General features: G+C 45.5%; 1 protein-coding gene across 3 annotated transcripts in view; it reads right to left on the reverse strand.

Annotated features, from left to right (window-relative positions):
• Nucleotides 1-306: 306 nt before the first annotated feature.
• The window catches only part of CENPF (centromere protein F), a 73699-nt gene continuing 46441 nt past the window's right edge, over nt 307-27564 (reverse strand). For all 3 annotated transcript variants that reach the window (XM_064276910.1, XM_064276908.1, XM_064276909.1), the window contains exons 13-20: nt 23919-27269; nt 21004-21156; nt 17072-17245; nt 16300-16461; nt 11186-11348; nt 7866-8339; nt 5993-6171; nt 307-1319 (exon numbers count right to left, since the gene is read on the reverse strand). In XM_064276910.1, the coding sequence (XP_064132980.1) occupies nt 1116-1319; nt 5993-6171; nt 7866-8339; nt 11186-11348; nt 16300-16461; nt 17072-17245; nt 21004-21156; nt 23919-27269 (4860 nt within the window). In that variant the 3' untranslated portion in view covers nt 307-1115. The remainder of the gene's footprint in view (nt 1320-5992; nt 6172-7865; nt 8340-11185; nt 11349-16299; nt 16462-17071; nt 17246-21003; nt 21157-23918; nt 27270-27564) is intronic.

The raw sequence follows: 27564 nt of genomic DNA on the forward strand, positions 1-27564 counted from the left end.
GAGATGAATACTGAGTAGCTTAAAGGCCAACTTGCAAAGGACAATTTTAAACCTACCATCAATAAATGAGCTGGAAAATGCCATGTACTGGTATCCTGGCTGATGCAACTTCATGAGCGCACACAAAGAGCCAGGCAATGACTGGACGCGTATTTTCACATATTCTTCATAACCCACATTCCAAATCATGCTTTTCTGTACAATTAAATGATGTTCATTAAATTGACCTGTACCATTTGTGCAAAGATCTTATCACTCGCTCATATCTTTTATAAGACTGTTGAAGTGAGCAAGAAATAGCATCAATGCTGTTAGTAATATATTTATTTAGGAATCATTTTTACAAAAAACAAAGGTAACTTTTTTACAAAAAAAAAAAAAAAGGCCATATTTAATACAAGATCGCCAGATACGAAAATACTTACCAGAGGACTGCAACAAAATAGTCTTCAAAAAAGACAAAACCAATAGCACATCTGGCAGGAAACTGGATACCCTACGCCTCTGAGGAGCCTGCAACCAGGCTAACTGGGAATAAACACACGCCTCCCTAGGGCCCCAACACACAAATATGTACAGCTCACAGCGGTGAAGGTCTATATGGCACAGTGAGGAGAAGGATGCACACACACACACACGCCCGCACGCATACACACACACACACGTCTATCTACACGGTTTCCTTAAAAACATATAACGTGGGATTCCTTCATTTCACTCAGCTCAGAGATTTGCTGATCTACAACTACTTCATCCCCAATACTAGACACACGAAATACCAAAGAAAAAGTTCACCTTTTCCTAGAAGCTGTTAGTTCCAAGTATTAAATGTTTTTGCATTTTTTAGAGTAAAATCCGCAAACAGAAGTTGTTATATGGTACTTGCCACTTGGCTATAATGTTTTCCTAAACAATGAGAGGAATGTCAGTGAGGAAGAGGCTACCAGTCCTTCCAAGCCTTCCCGACACAGGGGAGACGGAGAGTCCGCTTTATCTAGACCTACAAGGAGTCACGTTTTCTTCCCACTGAACAAGTGCTCCCGACTAAAGAAAAGCCCCAGCAGGGCCACCGCCCTCTGGCCAACACTGCCCCTTCCCACACAGCTGGGTCTCTTCTATTGGACCCTACAGTTCTCGCCGCTCTTGAGGTCGGGTCCAGCTCCTGGGCTGGGAGCATGTTGGCTTCGCTTGGCCCTCAGGCCTTCTCGGGGGCTGCCAGCCGAACGTTTCTCAGGAAGGTTACTGCTGGAGACAGATCTTACGCCGGCTTCTCGGATGGAAGCACCTGAGTCTGCTGGGCTCCGATGAGCAACCTTGACCTAAAACACAAACATCTTATGTTAGACATTTGTATCACATTCACACTTCCACAACATGGAAAATAAAAAACATATGTCACTGAGTTTTAAGTTAAATTCTTCTCTAGAAGTTGAACAGTTTCAGTATTTCTTTTTCCCTGAGGACAGCCCCCACACCTAACGGAAAAGCTAGGAGGGGGCAGCCATGGTTTCCGACAGGTCATCTTACAGCCCTCCATTATACCTCTGAGGGCCAGAGACTCCCTCCCAAGCCAAGGGTGACAGTTTCCAACCAGGAGGGAAGCTCTTTGAGAGAGAGGCTGTCTTATTTATGTGGCATATCCCTTGTTGTTGCTGACGTTTCCAGTTGCTGTTGAGTCAGTTCCAGCTCATGGCGACCCCGAGTGGGTAGAGTAGAACTGCTCCATAGGGTTTTCAAGGCTGTGGGAATTGGATTGCCATGTCTGTCTTCCGAGGCACCACTGGGTGGGTTCAAACCACCAACCTTTCAGCTAGTAGTGAGTGCTTAACTGTTTGGGCCACCTAGGGACTCTGATGTAGCCCTAGTACGTGGGATAAGCTTGAATACCTCGGGGACGTTCAATAAATTCTGGTGAACCGACTCTGTCTAAATTCTCCCTCGGTGAAAACCCAAACCTGCCCCATTTTTCCTCACTGAACCCCTGCTGTCATTCAGAAAGAGTATCAGTGAGTGAGCCAGCTACCTTCCCAGGCTAGAAGCTTCACTCACAACATAAGGGACCAAGGACCTGTCCCTCAGGTAATGGTATTCACCTGTTTTGTTTCCACGTTAAATGTGAATTATGGCAGAAAGGTAGCTATCTAACAACTAAGTTCAGAAAGAGCAAATTCTCTGACAGCCCACCCTTTAAATGAGAACACAGGAAGTACATGGAAGGCAGGGTGGCTGGGGAAGTCAAGATTTCTGAGGTTTACACAGCAGTGAGATGGGGCCATGAAGACTAAAGGGGACAGATGAATAGAGCAGAGAAAAGCTGCTCCGCACCAAGCTAAAGGCAGGCGTGGGAGAGACAGGCAAGAAGAGGGTCTTTACAAGAAAGAAAAAGAAGGCTCTTGACAAGGGCTGCTTCGTGTTCAGTAGATGCCAAGACATAACCATGTGACAGACATTTATTCCCTGAACGACCTCCTTCTGAAGCAAAAAAAAAGAGGAAATTATTTTTCCACTTAAATTCTTTCCATAGAAAGTATGTGGTTTTAAGAGGCAGTTAAACACCTGTCGTTACAGAAAACATAGGAATCTGGCCAGCAGACCAAACCACGGAAAGCTTGCCTCTACATCAGATCACGTGCCAGGCACTGAGAAGGAGCAGCCCTGGACCAAGGACCAGAGCTTAGCGGAGAATCACCGTTTATGTAAAGCTGTAAGAAAGAAACGGAGCAGCCCTTGACCAAGGACCGGAGCTTAGCGGAGAATCACCGTTTATGTAAAGCTGTAAGAAAGAAACAGTTTCACTGGCACTTTTTTTTTTTTAAAGTAGAAGCAGTAGAATCAAAGACAGGCTTTCCCCTGGAGCCTGTCAGACACAGGAGAAATCAAGCTAAATCAGTGTAAGAAATAAGGCGTTACACACAGAGAAAAGAATCTGAGCCAGGAAGATGCTTTCCCAATTCCAATTAAACAGCCAAAACCCATTCCTTTGCTTTCCCCTCCAGACTCTGGTTCTCTGACACAAAACTGAGAAAAGTTCAGTGATTGGAGCTGGAAGTGGGTTGGATCCTCACATCGGTTAGTCAGCCTACCAGTGGTTGCTGTTGTTCTTAGCTGCCGCTGAGTCGGCCCATAACCTACGGTGACCTCAAACACAATAGAGGGAAACGCTGCCCGCTCCTGCACCAGACAGAACCGCAGCGATCCATAGGGTTTTCACTGGTTGATTTTAGGAAGCAGAATTGCCAGGCCTTTCTTCCTAGTCTGTCGTGGTCTGGAAGCTCCACAGACACCGTTCAGCAACACACAAGCCTCCACTGACAGGTACATTGGTTGGGAATTGAATCCGGGTCTCCCTCGTGGAAGGCGAGAATTCTAGCACTGAACCACCAGTAACCAGATGAGGTTAAAGTCACCAAGTATGTAAGCACTGAAGGCAGTGAGTGTGTTCACACGATCAACACCCTAAAAACGATGTCTACAGTTACCACGGGAGATGGCAAGTGTGCGGACAGTTCTGTGAGAATGAATCTCACGTGCAGAAAGAAACGCATGGCCCCCCTAAGCTGCTGACGGATGCTGCACTGACGACTCTCCCATCACCCACAAAGGACTGTACAACACGGTGGCCAATCCTCTGGCACAGACCAGCTGCATCGGGGGATGCAGCTACCATCAACCCCAGGCCCCCAGCCCCTCAGCCCCCCAGGAGCTCCTGGGCCTACTTATCCAAGACTTGTAACAGATAGAGAACGATCCTCACCTAACCTTCCTTTTACCCATTTTTCTCCTTAAACTTGTCAGATGTCACTAGAAGTGCTGCTAAATGACCTAGGGAATCATTTCTCTGTCCACCCAGCCAGTCCCATCAGGAGCGAGCCCATAATCCTGAATTTCTAAGCAGCTGCTTTAGGAAAAGAGACCGTGTTCTCTACCTTTAAAACTCAATGATGAAATATGCTTAACAGGTGAGGCAAGCATCTTACAGGACTCAGGAAACACTGAATTAAATGAAAAATCACTAGGCCGGTTTTGAAGAGTTTGGCTCTAGCCGTGGAGTCTCCTATAACATCCTGTCAAAGCAGCCCCCGTTCATTTGCAGGGGTGCACAGACTTGCTCAGCGGTTCATACCCGCTGGTGCCCACTGAACAGCCCGTAGCTAAAGCACAGAACAGGGACCTACAGGAAACCATGGTTACCACAGTCAGCAGGTCCAACAGCGGCGTGCACAGCAGGCCCCCTAGTGTGCAAAGCTCTTTCTTTCCAGATAACAAGTCTAAAACGCCACATGCAAACTGCTTTTACCATCAATTCCTCATAAAAGGGAAAAGCCACCCGTGTGGTAGTCTCACAGGATGATTTCCTTACACACTTTTTAAGCATCTATCATCGCAGTTACATCAGGACAAGGTTACTTCAGGGTGACAGTCATTCAACAAGTATTTGTGACTGTCAGACAGTGTGTTAGACATTAAGGACACAGGTAAGTCACAGACAAAATAAGTAACCTCACAGAACTCATGCTACAAATTAGAAGATAGATATTTAAGCAAGTAATTACAACAAAATGAGCTGCCTCAGGATATTACAAGTACAAGGAACTAGTTACACGTGGTGTTTTCTGACTTAAGACAGTGGGCAGACATTTAATCCTCACAACTGTAAGACAGGCAGGAATGGATCAGTGCTGACTGTGGGGTAAGTAGGGGCTACAAGTCTCCCATCTAAGGAAATGGCAGGGCCTACGCTTGTGGCACAGTGGTTAAGTGCTATGGCTGTTAACCAAAAGGTCGGCAGTTCGAATCCACCTGGCGTTCCTTGGAAAGCCTGTGGAGCAGTTCTACTCCGTCCTATAGGGTCGCTATGAATCGGAATCAACTCCACGGCAACAGGTTTGGGTTTTTTGGGGGGTTTTATACTAGAATCTAAGGAGCACTGGCGGCACTGTAATTAAAAATGCTTGGGGGAAAGGTGTGGCAGTCTGCTCCCATAAAGATTTACAACCTTGGAAACCCTACAGGGCCAGGCCAATATGAGTCAGAACCAACTTGATGACGATGGGGTTATATGAGAACCTAAACGTGACTCTCGTTCGGTAGTTCTCACAGTTAATGGCTTTGGTCCAGCTTGGTAGCTTCACTCTTATGGCGCTGGTTACATTACGGAGAAGAAGCTGTTCCTGTAGTCATGGGAATATTGGGACATAATGGCACGGAAAACAGTAATAGGAATAAAGACAGGTGAGCCCTGGCGGCGCAGTGGTTAAAGCACTCAGATGCTAACGGAAAGGTCAGCGGTTCCAATCTACCAGCCCCTCCACGGAAGAAAGATGTCGCAGTCTGCTTCCGTAAAGATTTACAGCCTTGGAGACCCCACGGGGAAGTTCTGCTCTGTCCTATAGGGCCCTCAGAGTCAGAATCCACAGCAATGTGTTAAGCAAATTTTATACCTTAAACCACATTTACTAGATGATTTGCAAGGTACAGAGGTGTCTGGGATCCTAGCCCTAACCTCGACAGTCAGAACAGAGAAATCCATGCACAGAGCTCCTTTCTTCAGCCATCCAGACACAGGTACTTTTGCCAGAAAGTAGAGGATTAATAAAAACACAAACAGCAAGCAGATGGGCGCTAGTAAAACACGTGAAACAGCAATGACCAATGTCTGCGACCACAGGAACACTAACTCTTCACACCTCTCAGCAGTCACACTTGAAATGTTCTTACAAATCCTTTGAGCGTGGATCTGACAACGCCACTTCCCATCGCACCGTTTGTAAGTGGTAGGTCTGGTCACGGACGAGGCCGTGCAGCAGGATAATGTAAGGTTTACCCTCGGGCTTGCTCTCAGCTCATCACTACAGCCTTATTTACACACGTGGAGAAGAAGGTCAGGCTTTAAAGCCTAGGAGCTCCTGAGTCAGAGGGCGCACTGTCCAGCCCTGGCTCAGTAACACTGCAATTTCCTGCAGCACTCCAAACAGGAGCCACAGTAGTCTACCTTTTGTGATCTGCTGCCACCAGCTGTTGGTTTCGAGATCTCAGCAAGATTTTCTTTGTGGAGGCTCAGGGGGGACGGTGCTAACTTCTGTGCAGCAAGGCGGGGGCTGGTCCTGGTGGCCATGGTTGTTCTCCGCAGCACGTATGGGCTGGTCTTTCCTGTTGGGATGTCAGCAAAACCTAAAGGCAAAAAAGCTTACCATCAGTATGGCTGGGCCCAAACATAGATCAGTGCAAACCTGTCTGTACTTGAAATGATAATCACCCGGCAAAAACCTTTAACAAAGGCAAGGTTAACACCAAAAATCACTTTCTCGGAGCCACAGTGCACAATGGATTAGCCGCCGTTGCCCTGAGAAGTCACCGAATTGTATCAATATGTAACAAGGTTTCTCTTATTAAAAACATAAAGTAGCCACAGTGGGAAAGGGAAGAAAAACACTGAACAAAAAAACAGTCTCTGCTGCTGCTTCTCGTGTGTGGATGGTTTACTTCACGTTTTTCTAGGATCTGAAGAAGAGCTGCAGACCTTACAGTTAAAATCTGGAGTGGAAAGAAGAGGTGAGAACAGAGGGCAAATAAAAGGGCTGGTCCTTGTTTAAGGGAGAGAAGGTAGAATGGTGACAGGTACTGCAGGCGGCTTGCCCCCTAATGTAGACGACCATGACCACTTAAAGCCTAGGCTGGAGGAGTGACAAGATCTTGCTGATTTCACTCTTGCTGCTCAGCTCCTTCCAGAGGGAGCTTGCATGGCTTCTGATGACCGAGGGGAGAAAGCCGGTCCCAGGAATACTGAAGGAGAGCGTAGACCACACAGGCTCACAGCAGCATTAACGGCTAAGTAAAGGAGAGGTTTGGGGCCCTTTTTATTTAATTAGCAATGAGAAAGACAGTGCTATTTTGGGGCTAAAGTTACTCAGAACACTGCTTCTCAAACTATCTATGGTAAAGAAAATCAATACTGAGTTCACTCATTCATGCTTGTGTCACCAGTCTATTGAGGAATGATACTTTTATAGAATACAAAACCCGAAAAACCCATTTCCGTCGAGTCAATGCCAACTAATAGCGACCCTATAGGATAGAGTAGAACTGCCTCATAGTTTCCAAGGAGCACCTGGTGGATTCAAACTGCCAACCTTTTGGTTAGTAGCCGTAGCATTTAACCACTGTGCCACCAGGGTTTCCTTTATACAATAAGTCAAGAGAAAAATGACTATGCTCTTGGATGTTGCAACAATGTCAGACTGCTGCAAAAACTTCTAAACTCTTACTCTCAATTTCTGTACTTCTTTTGCCATGGACCAGTAATAAACTAGGTCCATGGACCACACTTTGAGAAGCACTGGGTTTAAAAAACACACAGAAACGGGTGGTCAGTGACTCCAGCCGGGAGCCAGCATCCTCAGAGCCGTCCCCAGCTTACCTGCTGTCTTCACGCCAGATCAGATGTGACTCAAGCTGGGAAAGCTGCAAGGATGTCCTTGGCTTGGGGAGTTTCCAACATAGAAACGACAAGTTCTGATCTGATTTTTGACATTTATATTTCAAATCTACCAGCTTTTTGTAGCGTGACACAAATGATTAGATACTAGTTATTCTCTCATAACAGTAAAAAAATATCCCACCGTATGCAGAAGCTTCCCTAGTTTCTTAAGACCTCACACTTCCTCCAGAGAGCCTTCCCCGACATCTATACACACGTGTATATGTATAAAACCAATTAACAAGTGGACTACCTTTTCTAAAGATCAATTAGTGATGTGGTACAATAACCCATAAACAGACACTTCTGACATCTTACATGTGAATTAGCTTTACATCCCGGAATTTCAAAGCAGCACAAATAAAGTTTGTTTTTGAAGCAGGCATACCTCTCTGGACAACTTCTGGAAGCCCCTCTGGCTCAGACTCCGCATCTTCCGTGTCCCCTGCGGAATGAACACCACTTCGGGCCGCTTTTCTACCCTTTTTAGGAAAAGTCTCTAGTGTAGAAGGCGCTGACCCTCCGCCACTCTCCCGAATTCCACTGGACCTCTGCCTCTTGCCCGAAGCCTTCGTGTGGCCAGCAGATAACTTCCTTTCAGTAACAGAAGGGGCTGGAGATGGTTCTGGAACAAGTGAATTTGGCAAAGGAGAAATCTGGAGATTACATTTAGACGGCTGAGAAAGACGAGCAACTTGCATCTCTAACATCTCCTTAGCTTTCTCCAAATTCTCATGGCTTATGAGCAGGGAACAGTACTTATCCAGGTATTCATCCGCTTCCTTGGTTTTCTCTTCAAGAGTTTCCTTCAGCTCCTTTACCTCAGCCATTAGTTCATCTACACTAGCATCCGCGACCGTACCTAATAAAGTAAAGTAAAATTGAGTAACATGTCACGCGTCAGTTACTTGGTGCTCCTGTCAGCAACACTGGCCGTTGTAAGAAGATAGCACCACACCCGTTCCTGGATTGCTGCTGTGTTCATTTGGTGGGAAAGTTATCATGTCAAGACAAATGGTGGAGCCCTGGTGGCATAGATGGTTAAGCGCTTGGCTACTAACCGAAAATAACGCGGTTCAAGCCCACCCAGAGGCTCTGCAGGAGACCCGGCGATCTGCTTCCATAAAGATTACAGCCAAGAAAACTCTACGGGACAGCTCTGCTCTACCGCACAGGGCTGTTATGAGCCAGAATGAACTCGACAGCACCTAACAACATATCAAGGTATATATTCTGATATACAACTCTTATTGGGATAGCTTAAATAAATAAAATCTACCAAACTCGTACATTAGCCAATCCATCCAGTTTTCCTCTAGAGCCACTTGTATGACAGCAAATGCATCAATTTATTTTATCTCCTTCTGTTTCCCCTGTCTGTTCTTTCCACCATACATGAATAGACAGTAAAATTCTGTTAAGAATGAGAAGTCTCTGCTTTAAGGGCTTTGGAAGATGAAAGGGAGCCAAGTCAGATCCAAAATAGCTCCGAAAGCCATCTGGAGCCTATGGACCCTGTGATGAACATACACAAGAACACTGCAAAAGGTGGGAGTCTTGGTCGACTTTGGCTGCCATGATTGGCAGTAATTCCATTAGAAAGACTCCCTGAAATCCCAAGATACTCCAAACTCCCCTTCACACAGGGAAGACTCATGGCCTACCCTACAGTCCGTGGTCCCAGAGGGTTCACCGACCCATAGAGTGAGAGGATTTCACTCTGGAGGCAGAGGTGGGGGAAAGCAACAAGGAGAAATGTCATTTCTTTTTTATTTTGCCGACACATCCAAAAATAAAGCTCCCGTCTCTTCCCTTTACTTGACCCACAAGGATGGGCCAAGGAGAACCAACATCAGCTGTCTATCAACTGCCAATACCAGCTCACGTGTTGGGCTGCCTCTGACATAGAAAACACTTAAACGTACATCCACGTGGACACTTCTTGAGACAACTCATTATCAAAACGTTGGTTGGTTGTGTTTGACAGAGTAGATGTGATAGGTAATTCCACGTCAAATCACAGGCTTCCCTCTGAATCCCACAACCTCAAGCTGAACACCAAATTCAGAGACTGTGAGATGGACAGCTGCTAAAAATCAGCACCGGTATCCGAGGAGGAAAAACACCCTAACCCACACGCACCGTACACGCGCTACCTCGCGGCTGGAAAGGCACCCTAACCCACACGCACCATACACGCGCTAACTCGCGGCTGGAAAGGCACCCTAACCCACACGCACCGTACACGCGCCACCTCGCGGCTGGAAAGGCACCCTAACCCACACGCACCATACACGCGCCACCTCGCGGCTGGAAAGGCACCCTAACCCACACGCACCATACACGCGCCACCTCGCGGCTGGAAAGGCACCCTAACCCACACGCACCATACACGCGCCACCTCGCGGCTGGAAAGGCACCCTAACCCACACGCACCATACACGCGCCACCTCGCGGCTGGAAAGGCACCCTAACCCACACGCACCATACACGCGCTAACTCGCGGCTGGAAAGGCACCCTAACCCACACGCACCATACACGCGCCACCTCGCGGCTGGAAAGGCACCCTAACCCACACGCACCATACACGCGCTACCTCGCGGCTGGAAAGGCACCCTAACCCACACGCACCATACACGCGCTAACTCGCGGCTGGAAAGGCACCCTAACCCACACGCACCATACACGCGCCACCTCGCGGCTGGAAAGGCACCCTAACCCACACGCACCATACACGCGCCACCTCGCGGCTGGAAAGGCACCCTAACCCACACGCACCATACACGCGCTAACTCGCGGCTGGAAAGGCACCCTAACCCACACGCACCATACACGCGCCACCTCGCGGCTGGAAAGGCACCCTAACCCACACGCACCATACACGCGCTAACTCGCGGCTGGAAAGGCACCCTAACCCACACGCACCGTACACGCGCCACCTCGCGGCTGGAAAGGCACCCTAACCCACACGCACCATACACGCGCCACCTCGCGGCTGGAAAGGCACCCTAACCCACACGCACCATACACGCGCCACCTCGCGGCTGGAAAGGCACCCTAACCCACACGCACCATACACGCGCCACCTCGCGGCTGGAAAGGCACCCTAACCCACACGCACCATACACGCGCCACCTCGCGGCTGGAAAGGCACCCTAACCCACACGCACCATACACGCGCCACCTCGCGGCTGGAAAGGCACCCTAACCCACACGCACCATACACGCGCTACCTCGCGGCTGGAAAGGCACCCTAACCCACACGCACCATACACGCGCTAACTCGCGGCTGGAAAGGCACCCTAACCCACACGCACCATACACGCGCCACCTCGCGGCTGGAAAGGCACCCTAACCCACACGCACCATACACGCGCCACCTCGCGGCTGGAAAGGCACCCTAACCCACACGCACCATACACGCGCTAACTCGCGGCTGGAAAGGCACCCTAACCCACACGCACCATACACGCGCTAACTCGCGGCTGGAAAGGCACCCTAACCCACACGCACCATACACGCGCCACCTCGCGGCTGGAAAGGCACCCTAACCCACACGCACCATACACGCGCCACCTCGCGGCTGGAAAGGCACCCTAACCCACACGCACCATACACGCGCTACCTCGCGGCTGGAAAGGCACCCTAACCCACACGCACCATACACGCGCTAACTCGCGGCTGATTGGCCCCCAGTCAACACCCACCTGTTTTCTGCTCTGCCCCTGCAGCTTCCAGCTGAGCCAGCTCTTTCTGCAGCATTTCCTTTTCCCCTTCCAGCTGTTTACAGGATTTGATCAACAACTTCATTTTCCCCTGGGCATGTTCGTTCGCCTTTTTTAACTGATTAATGTGTTTTAGGTTGTCCATCTACAAAACAAAAGTAATTCCATTTAAAACCTTGGATTTCTTTTGATGAGCATAGAGCAAAATAATCATGAGATATCATTAAGAATCATACTGTACATGTAAGAATTATTATCTTCAGACAAAACATGTAAAGATGCATAAAAAATTAGTCTTCCCAAGTCCCCCAGTGAACAATGTATTTTTGTCACTCCCTTAATATCAGCAAGCAAAACCCACAGTCCCTAAAGCATCACTCTGCACTTAGCTGGCTGTTTATCGGTGGGGGTCACACCTGTAGGCTGAGGTTCCCTGTCCAGAGGCATTTTTTTTTTCTAATTGTGCTTTAGGAAGTTTCCAGCTCAAGTTAGTTTTCTCATACAAAAATTTAAACACACATTGTTATGTGACCCTAGTTGCTCTCCCTGTGATGTGACAGCACACTCCCCCTTTCCACCCTGGATTTCCCATGTCCATTCAGCCAACTCCTGTTCCTTTCTGCCTTTTCATCTCACCTCCGGACAGGTATCTCCTTGAACTAAAAGGCATGCTCTTCAGAAGTATCATTTCACGTCTAATCTTTGTTGGAGGAGTTGCTTTGGGAATGGTTTTAGTTCTGGGTTAACAGAGTGCAGCAGCCATGTCTTCTGGGGTTTCTCTACTCTCGGTCAGACCATTAAGTCTGGTCTTTTTACATGGATTTGAGCTCTGCACTCCAATTTTCTCCGCTGTCAGGGACTCTCCGTTGTGTTCCCTGTCAGGGCGGTCACCGGTGGTATCCAGGCACCATCTAGTTCTTCTGGCCTCAGGCTAATGGAGTCTCTGGTTTATGTGGCCCTTTTTTGCCTCTTGGGCTAATATTTTCCTTGCGTCTTTGGTGTTCTTCATTCTCCTTTGCTCTAGGTGAGCTGGGACTAATCGATGTATCTTAGATGGCCGTTTGCTAGCTTTTAAGACCCCAGGTGCCACTCACCAAAGTGGGATGCAGAACGTTTTCTTAATAAAATTTGTTACGCCCATTGACCTAGATGTCCCCTGAAACCATGGTCCACAGACCCCTGCCCCAGGTACTCCGTCCCTCCAAGTGTTTGATCATGTTCAGGAAACTTCTTAACCTTTTGGTTTAGCCCAGTTGTGCTGACTTCCCCTGTATTGTGTGTTGACCTTCCCTTCAAATAAGATAATTCCTGTCTCCTAGCTAGTTAGTGAATAACCCCCTCTCCCTCTCTCCCCACCCTCATAACCACAGAAGAATGTTTTCTTCTGTGTTTAAACCTTTTCTTGAGTTCTTATAATAGTGGTCTCATACAGTATTTGTCCTTTTGCGACTACTTTCACTCAGTGTAGTGCCTTCCAGATCCCTCCATGTTACGTCTCACGGATTCATCGTTGTTCCTTATTGTTGCGTAGTATTCCATTGTGTGAACATACCTTAATTTATTTATCCATTGATGGGCACCTTGGTTGTTTCCATCTTTTTTCTGTTGTGAACAGTGCTGCAATGAACATGGGTGTGCACATGTCTGTTCATGTAAAGGCTCTTATTTCTCTAGGATATATTCCGACGAGTGAGATTGCTGGATCGTATGGGACTTCTATTTCTAGCTTTTTAAGGAAGTGCCAAATCGATTTTCTAAGTGGTTGTACCATTTTACATTCCCACCAGCAGTGTATAAGTGTTCTAGTCTCTCCACAACCTCTCCAACTTTTGTTATTTTGTGTTTTTTGGATTAATGCTAGCGTTGTTCAGGTGAGACAGAACCTCATTTTAGTTTTGATTTGCATTTCTCTAATGGCTAATGGGAAACCCTGGTGGCGTAGCGGTTAAGTACTATGGCTGTTAACCAAAAGGTCTGCAGTTTGAATCCACCAGGCGCTCCTTGGAAACTCTGAAACAGTTACACTCTATCCTATACGGCCGCTACGAGTCAGAATCAATTCGACGACAATGGGTTTGACTATGGTTTTTTGGAACGGCTAATGATGGTAAACATTTCCTCATATATCTGTTAACCACCTGAATGTCTTCTTTGGTGACTGTTCATATCCTTTGCCCATTTTTTAATTGGGTTGTCTTTTTGTTGTTTAAGTTTTGCAGTATCGTGTAGATGTTACAGATTAAATCCTGATCAGTTTTGTTGCAGCCAAAAATTTTTTCCCAGTCTGTAGGTTGTCTTTTTACTCTTCTAGTGAAGTCTTTTGGTGAGCAAAAGTGTTTGATTTTTAGGAGCTCCCAGTTATCGAGATTCTCTTTTGGTGTTTCTGCATTGTAAGTTATGGTTTGTATTCTGTTTATGTCATGTATTAGGGCTCCTAGCTTTGTCCCTATTTTTTCTTACATGATCTTTATTGTTTTAGATTTTATATTCAGGCCTTTGATCCATTTTGAGTTAGTTTTTGTGTGTGATGTGAGGTATGGGTCCTGTTTCATTTTTTTGTAGATGGATATACAGTTATGCTAGCACCATTTGTTGAAGAAACTGTCTTTTCCCCCATTAAACAGATTTTGGGCCTCTGTCAAATATCAGCTGCTCATAGGTGGATGAATTTACATCTGTATTCTCAATTCTGTTCCCTTGGTCTATGTATTTGTTGTTGTTGTACCAGTACCAAGCTGTTCTGACTACCTTGGTGGTATAATAGGTTCTAAAATCAGGTATTGTGAGGCCTTCCACTTTGTTCTTCTTCAGTAATACTTAATTTCTTCGGGGCCTCTTCCCTTTCCACAGGAAGTTGGTGATTTGGGATGGATCACAATGATTGCTTTTCTAGTGCTGAACCATCCCTGCACACCAGGTATGAATCCCACTTGGTTGTGGTGAGTTACTTTTTGATATGTTGTTGAATTCCACTGGCTAGAATTTTGTTGAGGATTTTTGCGTCTATGTTCATGAGGGATGTTGGTCTGTAATTTTTTTTTTTTTGTGTGGTGTCCAAAGGCATATTCTTGATAGGTCAAAAACTCCCAGGGAATTATGTTGTTTATACTCATCTGCTGTCCCACAATTTCAATACCCAGCATGTCGTTTGTTTTACAGTCAAGCCAAGTGAAGGCCAACATTGAGGTTCACAATACAAACGTATGTTTTAGAGGAGTTCAGATGGAAAGTGAATGGAATGGTGGGAAAACTGTGTCATCAGGCATTTCACAGAAGTACAAGTTCAAGTTCCTTATCAACAATTCCAAAACCCAAAGAAGCTCTGAAAATAATTTGGAAGCAAAACCTGACCTGACAAGATATGAAAGCATTTATAGTCCTTATCCCACCTTTTGAGAATATCCACGCATTTCTGCTACAGAAACATGACAGCATCTTAATATAAAATGTTGCCCCATATGATGCAGTACCTGGCGCACGCGTTGTATCACGCAATATGGTCGTCCCTCAGTATTCACAGGGGATTTACCCCCACGGATACCAATATCCAAGGATGCTCAAGTCCTTCATATATGGCGCAGTATTTGCATACAACCTCTGCCCATCCTCCGGTACACTTTAAATCATCTCTAGATGATTTCTAGTACATAATAGAGCATAAATGCTGTGTAATTGCTTCGTCACAATTGAAGACTTGCTCTGGAAGGTAGCCTTTCTATGAGTTTCTGGAGCTCTTCTGGGAACACAGGTGCAGCCTGGGCCTCGATATGCAATTCTCCCGTGATCTTGAAGTTCTGGAGGCCGGAGTGCTTTCCAGAGCTAGCCGGCCAGCCATCCCTCACTAGTCTGAAACGCCTCTTCTCGTTCTCCTCACCCCCTCACACTTAGGCTTGGAGGGGTTGCTTTGACCTCTTCATTGTTGAGCCATGTTTTCACAGAAACAAAGGGTGAACACAACACAAGGAGGGAATGACCAAGACTCGAGGTGAACAATGCTCAAAGCACAAGTGCTGGAGAGACTGAGGACTGTGATGTAGTGGGAGGCTACAGGAGAGGACGTTAAACAATACTTCCCTTGTGTGGATTCAGCATAGCGTTTGAAGTATTTTGTATTTAGGAGCCTGGGCGGTACAGTGGTGAAGAGCTCAGCTGCTAAACAAAAGGTCAGCGGTTCGAATCTACCAGCCACTCTTTAGAAACCCTATAAGGCAGTTCTATCTGTCACATAGGGTTGCTATGAGGGCTCCCATCAGTCACTACGGAGAAGCAAGTCAACACCACAATAAGACCCCACTTCACCCTCACTAGGATGGCTGTCTTCAGGAAAATGAAAAACAATGAGTGTTGGTGAGGATGCAGTGAAGCTGAACACGCCTGCATTGATGGTGGCAAAAGTGCAGCCACCGTGGAAAACCGCTTGGTGGTTCCTCAAAAAGGTCAACGTAGAGTTACCGTGTGACCAACAGTTTCACTCCTACATACACACCCAAAAGTTTTGAAAGTGGGGATGCAAGCAGATACTTGTACACCAGTGTTCACTGCAACATTATTCACAATAGCCAAATCGTGAATAACGGAAACAACCCAAGTGTCCGCCAACTCACAGATGAACGGACACACAACATGTGGTATTTACATGCAATGGAACATTGCACAGCCTTAAATTACGATGAAGTGCTGATACACGCCGCAACATGTAAGAACTTTGAAAACATCATGCTGACTGAAATAAGTCAGATGCAACAGGGCAAATATCGTATGATCCCACTTACATGAAATCCCTATAGTGGGCAAATGCACAGAGGCCAAAGTAGGGCAGTGGTTCCCAGGGGCTGAGGGCAGCGGAAGTGGAGGGTCACTGCCTGGGGCAAAGGGTTTCTATTAAAGTGATGAGAAGGTTGTGGGAACAGACAGCGGGGATGGTTGTACAGCACGGTGAACATACCAGTCGCTGAGTTGTATGTGTAAAAAATCCTTGATATGGCAAATACTTTTTTGTGTATACTGTTACCACAATTAAAAAAAAAAAAAAAAAAACCAACATTATTACCTGTATAAAACATTACAAGTCATGAAATAATGAGGAATTTATTTACCTTGGTTTTCTTCAATTCTTCTAAAATCTGATTGGTAGCTTTTAAAGAATTATTGAGTTCCTCTTTACTGGACTTTAGCAGGTCCATCTCCAACTTCTGTGAGCCAAGACATTCTTCTTTGGAAGTCAACTTCTCTCGGTAAGTCTGGATTTCCATTTCATACTAGGGCAGAAAAATGTTACTTTAGCCAGGAGGCTCTGCTAAAAAAAAAAAATTATAGGGAAAACAAAACTGCTGTTCCAAGGACCATTTCAAATAGTCTCTGCAACTCTCCTACTCCAAGTTAAAAACGTACTAAAAATTCAAATCAGAAAATACAGTACATACAGGTAAACAGTGAACAACAAGAACCAAAAAAACCTCACTGCTGCCATTTTGAATTCACGGCCACAGCAGGTGTTATCCGGCAGAGCTGTGCTCCCAGCAGAGCTGTGCTCCCGGCAGAGCTGTGCTCCCGGCAGAGCTGTGCTCCCAGCAGAGCTGTGCTCCGCAGGGTTTTCTCGGCTGCAATTTTCATACAAGCAGATCACCAGGTCTTCCTTCCACAGTACCACTGGGTGGGTTCGAACTGCCAACCTCCACGTTAATAACCAAGTGCAAGCCGTTTGCACCACCCAGGGACAGGATAATGAAATTGATATGCTCTGACCCTTGTTAGGATCATCCAGCATAATAATATGCAGAATAATGATCTTGCTAAAAACGCCTTATTACTTATCGTGCCAACATACCCGCCTTCCAGCTCCTCCAGTAACCAAACCCCATGTTTTACCTGTTTGTTCGTATCCAGAAGCAAAGACTTTTGCTTTTCAGTCTCCTGAAGACGCAGCTGATACTCGACTATTTCTTCTCTCACTTTCCCCTCCTTCTCCATCTGGTCTGTGTGCGCACAATCCAAACTCTTCTTCAATTCACCGTTTTCAAGCTTCAGCTCCTTCAGCTGAACCTAAACAGAAAAGTAATGAAACCATGGGACAATAATGAAGAACCTGGGTGTACATCTTTAGGAAATACTGAGTACTGAGGGAAAAAAAAATTATTTACAAGCAAGACAGAATCTATATAGAATAGTGCTACTATCCTCAGAAATGTGTTCACTTAAAATTGCAACTTCACCTCCAGTGACAGTGTGTTCTCCTCCAGCCCAACAATGGCCACCAAGGTCACGTCCACAGAGAACACAGAACCGCTGAGCCTCCGTGTCAGCTAAACACCCTGGACCACACCCTGGGCTCCCGCGCCCCCCCCACCAGGCTCCCGCACCCCCAGGCTCCCGCACCCCCAGGCTCCCGCACCCCCAGGCTCCCGCGGCCCCCCCCCAGGCTCCTGCGGCCCCGCGCCCCCAGGTCACTTCCTTGAGTACGTCACTTGCAGCAATTCTTCACCCTCATCACCAGAACCACCTTTACCTTCAAACCCTCCAGAATTACTAACATTCATTTTCTCCCTTTCCCAGCTTAGATTTCATGTCCTATTACTTCGAGTTTCCTTCCAAATCCCCAGAGCTCCTCTGCCCTCTCTCCCTCCACTGTGCAGGGCTGGCAAAACCCCAATCCTGGACGTCTGTCTTTCCCACGTGTGACCCCAAAAGGCTGCTTCTAAGGGAAACTTACAAAACCTCTAAAAAACACTTAGTGGCTACACAGCAATCTTACTATAATTCTCTCTCCCTTCCCGTTCTTCAAAAAGGCCATTTCATGGTTATCCCTTTTTGTCTTAAATCCCAGACCGCTCCCCACAAACAAGCACGTTTCGGTCATCCAGAAAGAGAAGCCATTGTCTGGGAGCTCACTCACTTCCTTGCGACCTCCAGTGACCTACCAACAATACCCATCTTCTCATTCTTCCTTCATTCCCTGTCTCCCTCTCTAGATTTCAAAGGCCAGCCTCTACCAGGGCTGGAAAGGAGGACTCAGCACCCAGGGGAGACTGAGCTTCTGTTAAGGGCACCAGAAAATTTGGGGAACAGATAAGGGTGACGGTTGAACATAATTAACATCACTGAATAGTACATGTGGAGGCTGTTGAAGTGGCAATATCTTATTACATATTTTACAACAGATACATAAAACTCAAAAAAAGAAGACAAAAAAAAAAAGAGAAATAAAGAAGCCAGTCCTTCCTTTTCTGACCTGGGTCCCCATGCCCTCTCTCCCTCTCCTTCTTAAAGGTTGGACTCTCCAGTTACTTGGCCTCCCTCTCTACAGTCTACTGGATTATTCCTGTCAGCATGGAAACACGCTCTGTTCTGTAAAAGCCCTCTCATGGGCCCACATCTGCTCAGGTTTTGCCCCATTTCTGGGCTCCCCTCCAAGGTCAAGCTTATCAAAACCCTTGTCCATACGCACTGTGTCCACTTCCTCATCTCCCATTCACTGTTCAACCCAGTCCAACCTGGCTTCGTTCCAGCACCTTCTGAACTAGCATTTCCTGGCATTGGTGACCTCCATGTTGCCCAGCCCCAGGGATACGCTTCAGTCCTCATCTCACGCAACCTCTAGGAAGTACTGACTCCGCTGGCCACTCCGCCTTCTTGAGACAGCCTCCGCTCTTGGCTTCCAGAGTATGACCCTCTCCTGGCTTGTCTCATCAAGTCTTCTGTTTTCTTTACTGATGCCTCCATCTCACCTCACGGGCTGAAGTTCCTCTAAGCCACCTTCTCACCTCCACCTGTACCTTCTACCGCTGTCATAATTGTAAATACCATCTATATGCTGAACTAGCCACATCGGCATTTCCACTCTAAACAGCAGGCTCACATGTGCTGGTCACTTTACATTTTATTCTAATTCTTCACCATGGCCTTCTGACCTCTCCGATCCTTCGTGTAATTTTCCCTCTGGCTTCAGCCACAATAGCTTCCGTCTAGTTTCTAGAACACACAAAGCTCTTTCTAACAGCAGAGCTTTTACCACGCAGCTCACCAGACCTAGCAAGCTCCTTCCTCCGCCCCTTGCTCTGCATGGCTGTTCACCCTGCGGGTGGCATTCTCTGACCACTCCGTCTAATTCGGGTTACTCGATATGCCCACACACCCCACTCCCCAATTAGTCCACATCAGAGAATCCTATTTCTTCCCTTTATAGCGCTTACCAGACTAAGATTATATTAAACGTTACCTATTTAATTACTTACCACGTGCAGGAACCATAGCTATTTGTTCAACATTCTAACCCCTGTACTAATGCTTATTATTTACGGACTAAACAAGTAAGCAAACGAATAAAGTCATTGCAAACCAGCACATTCACATGTATAGGACTGAGGTTGGACATCGAGCTTTTCCTCTTAGCAGAGCCTAGGAAAGGAGCCCTGGCGGTATGATGGTTAAGTGCTCAGCTGCTAACCGAAAGGTCAACAGGTTGAATCCACCCAGTAGCTCTGCAGGAGAAAGGCTTGGAGCTCTGCTCCCATAAAAATTACAGCCTAGGAAACCCGATGGGGCAGTTCTACTCTGTCACATGGGGTCACTTTAAGTCAAAATGAACTTGACAGCAACCAATGAAAACAACAAAAAACAAACAAACAAAACAACAAAGCCTAAAAATGAAATGCATATAATAATATACCGGGAATATTCCCAAGCTCTTGCAGCAAAGGAGATTTCAGCAGGTTCACTGTTCAAACACCAATCATTTAAGAATTCCTTACTATGTAGCATTTCTAGAAAATTCTGTCAATCGATAACCAAGATTAAATGCCAAAGCTTGTCTATTTGAACTAGATTAAATACTGTATTTAAAGAAGAGTGCAGCATATTACAGACATTATTCCAACTTTCTGTGACAATTCAAGGTCAGCATCATGACCGTTTTTTTTCTGTCGTCTTCTAAGTGATGCTTAGGGACTAAAGTGCGGGAGGACTTTATGAATATGGGAATGTTTGTCATTTAACCAGGCTTAGCAAACAGCTTCCATTTCTCCTGTCAGCTCTGCCTGAGTGGTAGCCACTACCTTGGGCACAGGTGACAAGTGTCAGGAGAAAGAAAAGGAGGTCGTGAATTAGCAACGTCTGCAATGGGAACAGAGACCCAGGGTTGTGCACACAGCTAACACACTTGATTAAAAGGTTGGAGGTTCGAGTCCACCTAGAGGTGCCTCAGAATAAAGGCCTGGCAATGTAATTCCAAAACATCGTCCAGTGAAAGCCCTGTGGAACACGGTTATACTCTGACACACATGGGGTTGCCACGAATCAGAACCGACTCCAGGGCAATGTGTTTGCCACGGGAACAGCCTGGGGAACAGCAGTCCAGGTGCTGTAGAGTTGCCCCCTTAACAATACCCTAAAGCAGTACACTTTACTGTCACTTCCCTTCTGTTATTTTAGTTCTCGGCAACTGTCAGTGCATCTGTCTCTAGCAAATTCTGGCTTATAATCTGTGGCAGGCTAGGAAACCAGAGGTGTAAAATCTACTTCTGATGTGAGCTAACATAGTGCAAGGGTCCTCCTTGATGAAGAAGTATTTGGGCTCCAAGACTGGTATTTTCATGTGTTCAGAGGCCACACGTGACTCCTTCCAGGCTCATGACAGTGCTGGGCGGTTGTGATTACCGCAGATTCAATCTTGACAGAAACTCAGTGTTATTTTATTTAAAAGATAAAGAATGCCGGTGCATTACTAGTATCTTACAAAAATAAAAACAAGGAGAGCATACACATTAAATATCAGAGTATGATGAACCTGTCAGAGGGAAACTTACCTGGCTGCTTTTTATTTCTTCCGACGCTAATTTTAACTCTTCGACAAGCCTATCTTTCTCTCGGTCAAATTCTTCTTTGGACGCTGCTGTTTTCTGTACCATCTCATGCATTTTTCTCTGCAGCTCCGTGTCCTTCACAGTCATTGTGTTTACCTGAAATGTAATCTTTCATTAGGATCTGCTTTATGGGCATCCATTTTAGTCAAATTAACCACCCTGATACAACATACATTCACTTTTGTCTTCAATAATAAAATGAAACCTAGTTAATCTTCACTTTACTAAGCTACTTAACTAATATTCTCAAAACCTACTGGCAAGCTTACCTTTCCTCTTCAGCAAAGATTTAATAGTAGGCAGCAATAAAGAAAGGAATGGCAAAGAAAGACAATACTACCAAATCTTGAAATACCACCTTCACGAAGGGATTATTTCAAATTAAACTTCAACATCAGAGAATACTGTATGAGGAAGCTTCTTAGATTTTTATGTGTTCTTGGATCTCTGCTAATCCGCAATGCCAGATTAATCTGCAAGAAACACGCCCGTGATTACCTAAACCCGTAAGCGCTCTACTGTTTGCATCTCAAACAATCTCAAAGCTGAACAGCCTGGAATCCTTTGCCTCACGTCTCTGTGGTAACTGCTATCTCTTGCAAGCTGTATGAAAACCTGAGGTTTTTAGAAAAGACAGAGTTGCGATTAATCGCATTTCTGAACACTCCCTTTTCCTCTTATTATTTGTTCAAGGAAAAATTTAGTTTGAAGGAATTCACTTTCCTAGGTCCGTAAGTAAGCAATCAGGGCAAAATTTAATTTTCTTTAGTAACTGATCCTCTTGCACACAGGTTCCTCCTTTTCATCATCAGCTAACAAAATAGGAGGCTGCAAAAGACAGAAGGTACAAAATCTCCAGGACATTCCCTGGAATAGGAGGCTGCGAAAGACAGAAGGTACAAAATCTCCAGGACGTTCCCTGGAACAGGAGGCTGCGAAAGACAGAAGGTACAAAATCTCCAGGACGTTCCCTGGAACAGGAGGCTGCGAAAGACAGAAGGTACAAAATCTCCAGGACGTTCCCTGGAACAGGAGGCTGCGAAAGACAGAAGGTACAAAATCTCCAGGACGTTCCCTGGAACAGGAGGCTGCGAAAGACAGAAGGTACAAAATCTCCAGGACGTTCCCTGGAATAGGAGGCTGCGAAAGACAGAAGGTACAAAATCTCCAGGACGTTCCCTGGAATAGGAGACTGCGAAAGACAGAAGGTACAAAATCTCCAGGACGTTCCCTGGAATAGGAGGCTGCAAAAGACAGAAGGTACAAAATCTCCAGGACGTTCCCTGGAGCCTGGGAGCTGGGACTGTTTTGTTGGTTATAATTACAACAATATCTTTAACAGTTCTTTCTCCTAAAGGCAAAAAGATGGGGGCGGGGGGAGCGGAGGTATCTGCACATTCTGGCCCTAATTCATGTCTGTTGGGCTCTGTATGCAGGAGCCTGGGAGGCACAAGCAGTTTGAGATTGGCTGCTAACCCAAAGACTGGGGGTTCAAACCCACACAGCAGTTTCACAGAAGATAGGCCTGGTGAACTGCTTCCATAAAGAGTACAGCCAAGAAAACCCTACGGAGCAGTTATACTCTGTAACAAGTGAGCTTACCAAGAGTCAGGGGGCTGACATCAACACGCTCTCGGTAGCAGTGGCTCTCATTCGGGTGTGGGGATGCTACCATTCTGATCTAACGTAACAAAGGGAAAAATAACTAGAATCCGGACTGTGCACAACCCGACGTCCAGGTGACTGTGCACGACCCGACGTCAAGGTGCTACGTGAAAATCCTGGGCCTCCACGGAGTGTCCCACGTGAACATGCATCAGAAGAAGGAATTACTAAGGCAGGAGCAGGCTCGAGGCTCCCACACTCGAGTAACAGAAACTTCAAGCCCATATAAAGTTGGTCCACTGTGGCAAACACTGTCTAGAAGGAAATCTAATTCAGAGCGGTTCCCCCCGCCCCATGACTATGTATTTAAATGTAAATAGATTAACTAAAGAAAAAAAACTAGACGTAACCAAACACCTCTCAGGATTGGGTTTCTGGGTTTGAAGCATTAGGACTGTAGTCTGGTGGGACATCTAGGTCAACTGGCATGATACAGTTCATAAAGTTATGTTCTACACCCTAGTTTGGTGAGCAGTGTCTGGGATCTTAAAAGCTTCTGAGTGGCCTTCTAAGGTATAACTATTGGTCTCTACTCATCTGGGACAAAAGGAAAAGAGGGAAACCAAAAACTCAAAGAAACTCGTCTGCGGGACAAACAGTCTACACAAACCATGGCATCATCCACCCTAAGACCAGAAGAACTAGATGGTGCCAGCTACCAGTACCAACAGTTTCAATCAGGGCCACAACAGATGGGCCCTGATGGAACGGGAGAAAAATGTAGGACAAAACCTCAAATTCCTTTAAAAAAAAAAAAAAAAAGACCTACTGGACTGGCCGAGACTGCAGGACTCCACGAGACTAGTGCCCTGAGATACTCCTCAAACCTGGAACCAAAATTAACCCAAGGTCACCTTGTAGCTAAATAATAAACCGGCTCAAAAAATAACGAATATAACCTGTAAGTACTGTGTTCCTTTTAAAAATCACCTAGATGAGACCAAATGGTCAACAATTACTTTAAAACAAAGATGAGAAGCATAAGGATGCAGAGAAACTAGGTTAATGGAAACGAAACAACCAGAACGGAAATATATAGGAATGTTCACACGTGAAGAACGTAACCAACGTCCCTGAACAACTTGTGGAGAAATTGTTGAGTGGGAACCTAAACTGCTGTGTAAACCTTCACTGAAAACACAATGAAATATTAAATAAAAACATAATAAATATAAGTAGGTTAAGCCACTTACCTTTTCAACAAAGGCCATCTTTTCCATTTTTATTGACTCAAGCTCCTTCTCAAGATCCTTGTAAGAGTTCTGCAGACTGGCATTTCTGGACCGCAGTGCTTGGACCTGCTGCTCCAATTCCACTGCCAGATTTCCCAGTTCTGTTTTTTGCTTCTCCCAAAGCTGCTGCTCTCCTTCCGCCTGGGACAGCTTACAGGTGAGCTGCTCCTGGTCTTGAATTTGATTTTTTAGTGTACTTATTTCTTCACGCTTCTTCTCTAGTTCCTGTCTGCCATCTTCTATTTCTTGAACAAGGCCATCCACTGAAGACTGCAAACTAATGTAATCATTTCTGGCCTCTTCAAGGCCTTGTAGCAACTGAGCCTTCTCATGTTCAAGAGAATCTACTTGACTACTCAGGCTCTGCTCTTTGGCCTTAAATGTCTCTTGGTCAACACACATAGCTGCTACTTTCTCATTTAGCTCTTTCAGTTGGGTCTGAAGCAACTCTACTGCAATTTTAGATTCTTCTTTCATCTGTACTTTTTCTTGCTCTTTCTCTTGCAGTAAATTTTCAAATGAAGAATTCAGCATTTCTAATTCAGACACTCGCCCTTGCTCGGTTTGTAACTCTCTTGTCAGACTTTCTTTTTCTGACCTTATATTGGCAAGATCTAATTCCAAATCTCTCAGGTTTTGGGCCAGTTCTCCCATTTTTATTTTGAGGGTCTCTTTCTCTGCTTTGGAATTCTCAGCATCAAGAATGACAAGTTCTTGGTTTTTTCCCGCGACCTCCAGTTTTCTCTCGAGGTTCACCACTCTACCCTTAAGCAAATTCGCACTTTGCTCACTTTCCTGAAGTTTTTCTAAGACATGAAGCTGCTTCTTTTTGTCTGCTGCAATGCAGACTTTGAGCTTCTCAATGCTACTTCTCAGCTGCTGCACTTCCTCTGCTGGTGAACCCAGACTCTCTTCTTTGGCCATAGAGGTCTCTTGGTCATCACACAAGGCTGCTACCTCTTCATTCAGCTCTTTCAATTGTGCTTGAAGCAACTCTCCCGCAGCCTTACACTCTTCTTTCATCTGTATTTTCTCCTGCTCCTTTTCTTTTATCAGGGTCTTCAAAGAAGAAAGCAAGGGCTCTAATTCCAACACTTGACTTTGTTTTTCTTGTAGTTGTTCAGTCAGATTTTCTTTTTCGGACCTCACCGTGACAAGGTCGAATTCTAAACCTCTCAGTATTTCTGCCATCTCTTCTATTTTTGTCTTTAAGGTCTCTACCTCTGCTTTGGAATTCTCGGCATCAAGAACGACAAGCTCTTGGTTTTTTCCTGCGACCTCCAGTTCTCTCTCAAGGTTCTCTAGTCTACCCTTAAGCAAATCCACACTTTGCTCACTTTCCTGCAGTTTTTCTAAGACATGAAGCTGCTTCTTTTCATCTGCTGTGATGCGGACTTTGAGCTTCTCAATGCTGTTTCCTAGCTGACACACTTCCTCCGCTGGCGAACCCAGCCTCTCTTCTTTGGCCATAGAAGTCTCTTGGTCATCACACAAGGCTGCTATTTCCGTGTTTAGCTCCTTCAATTGTATTTGAAGCAACTCCACTGCAGTTTTAGACTCTTCTTTCATCTGTATTTTCTCCTGCTCCTTTTCTTCTATCAGGCTCTTCAAAGAAGAAAGCAAGGACTCTACTTCCAATGCTTGACTTTGTTTTTCTTGTAGTTGTTCTGTCAGATTTTCTTTTTCAGACCTCACCGTGACAAGGTTGAATTCTAAACCTTTCAGCATCTCTGCCATCTCTTCTATTTTTTCTTTGAGAGTTTCTACTTCTGCTTTGGAATTCTCAGCATCAAGAATGACAAGCTCTTGGTTTTCTTCTGACATCTGCAACTCCCTTTCAAGATTCTCAACTTTATCCTTAAGTGAATCAGAACGACGCTCACTTTCCTTCAGTTTTTCTAAGACGTGGAGCTGCCTTTTCTCATCGGCCTCAATGCGGACCTTCAGTTTCTCAATGCCGGTTCTCAGCTGAAGCACCTCCTCCTGTGTTGAGCTCAGCCTCACTGCGATCTCACTTTTCTCCACTAACGCAGCCTCCAAGGCCTTGCAATGGCCTGCCTTTTCATCTTCTGATTCACTCAACTTGTTTTGCAGGCTTTCTAAGTCCCTTACAAGCAAGTCTCTCTCTTTACTCAGTTGCCCAATTTGGTTTTCCAGCTCACCTTTCACCAAAGACAGTGCCCGTGAATCCTTCTCCAGGCTCTGCAGCTGCTCCTGGAGATCAACCTTCTCGGAGGACAAAGTCTGAAGGAGCACCGTCTTCTCCTTTACTTCAGCCTCCACAATTTGGATGTGATGGAGACACTCGTCATGATGATTCTCCAGCTCCTGTAGTTCTTTCTGCATCCTGTCAGACATCTGACTCAGTTCTTTGTTTTCTCTTGACACAGTACTTAATTCTCCATGAAGCTGGTTTCTCTCAGTTGTGACCACAGAGAGTTCTTCTTCAAGACAGTTTATAACTTTCTGCTTATTTTCATTGTCTTTTTCTAAATTCAGCTTCTCTGTCTGAAATGTCTCTAAGTTAGCTTCCACAGAGAGGATGTGGTGCTCCATGCTAACTTTCTCAGACCTGATTCTCTCCAGCTTATTTTCCACATGAAGAAATTTCTCTTTCCAGTTGTCATTCACCATGGCTACATTATCTTCAATAACTTCATCAGTCAATTTATCTGTCATTTCTAAATTAGAACTGAGGTCTTCCAGAGTCTTTACTTTCTGGTGTAACTCCGAGTTATCACAGGAGAAGAATTCCAATTTTTCACTTAAATCTGATTTTTCTTTCTTAAGTTCCTCAACTGTTTTTTCCAATTCTATGCAAGCTTCAGTCTTGGTAGTTAGTTGTACTTTTTGCAGATCAATTTTTGAGCTCAACTCTTTTACTTCATTTAGCAAACTTTCAAGTTTTTTGTCACGGTCCTCTATGACACGAAGTAATTTCAGATTTTCATTCGATGTCTCTTTCACCTGCAGTTGGAGATTCTGAATGGTTACCTGAGTCTCCAGAAAATCCATGGGTACCAAAGCATTAGGATCAGAAAAAGACAATTCAGAGATGCACTCTGACCAGCCCTGATCTCTGCCTTCCAGGGGAGCCTCAGAGCTGGCTTCCGAGGATGGTGCCCTGGACGGTCGTCCTGTCTGAATGGCTGCACCAATCTCAGTTAGTTTTTCAATCTCTAGGCTGAGGTCCTGCTGAACATCTTTTTCACCAATCTGACGAATGTCACGTTTTGGTGTTCTTCCTTTAGCTTTTGGAGTATATTCTTCTGATTCTTTTATGTCACATCTCTCATTTCCACCCCGAATACCCTGTAATTGTAATATGATAACAGGAAAGCATTTATTTTTTTAAAGCAGAAACAAAGTACAATAAATAGGAGGCTTAATTATTACTTTATAAAAATGGGCTTCTTGCCTCAGCTAAACACATTCTCTTAATGACTAAAGTCAAGTGGTATAACTTCCACTACACTGTCCTCTCTCCACTCAAATACCTACCGCAATTAAACAAACATTCAGCGGGTGCTTTCTATGGGCAAGGCATTTATCAGGGGTAAGGTGTTTATCATGAAGACAAACCATTTCTTTTAGCATCTGAATTGCA

This window comes from Loxodonta africana, chromosome 25, assembly GCF_030014295.1.
Source record: "Loxodonta africana isolate mLoxAfr1 chromosome 25, mLoxAfr1.hap2, whole genome shotgun sequence".
Taxonomy (NCBI): Eukaryota; Metazoa; Chordata; class Mammalia; order Proboscidea; family Elephantidae; genus Loxodonta; species Loxodonta africana.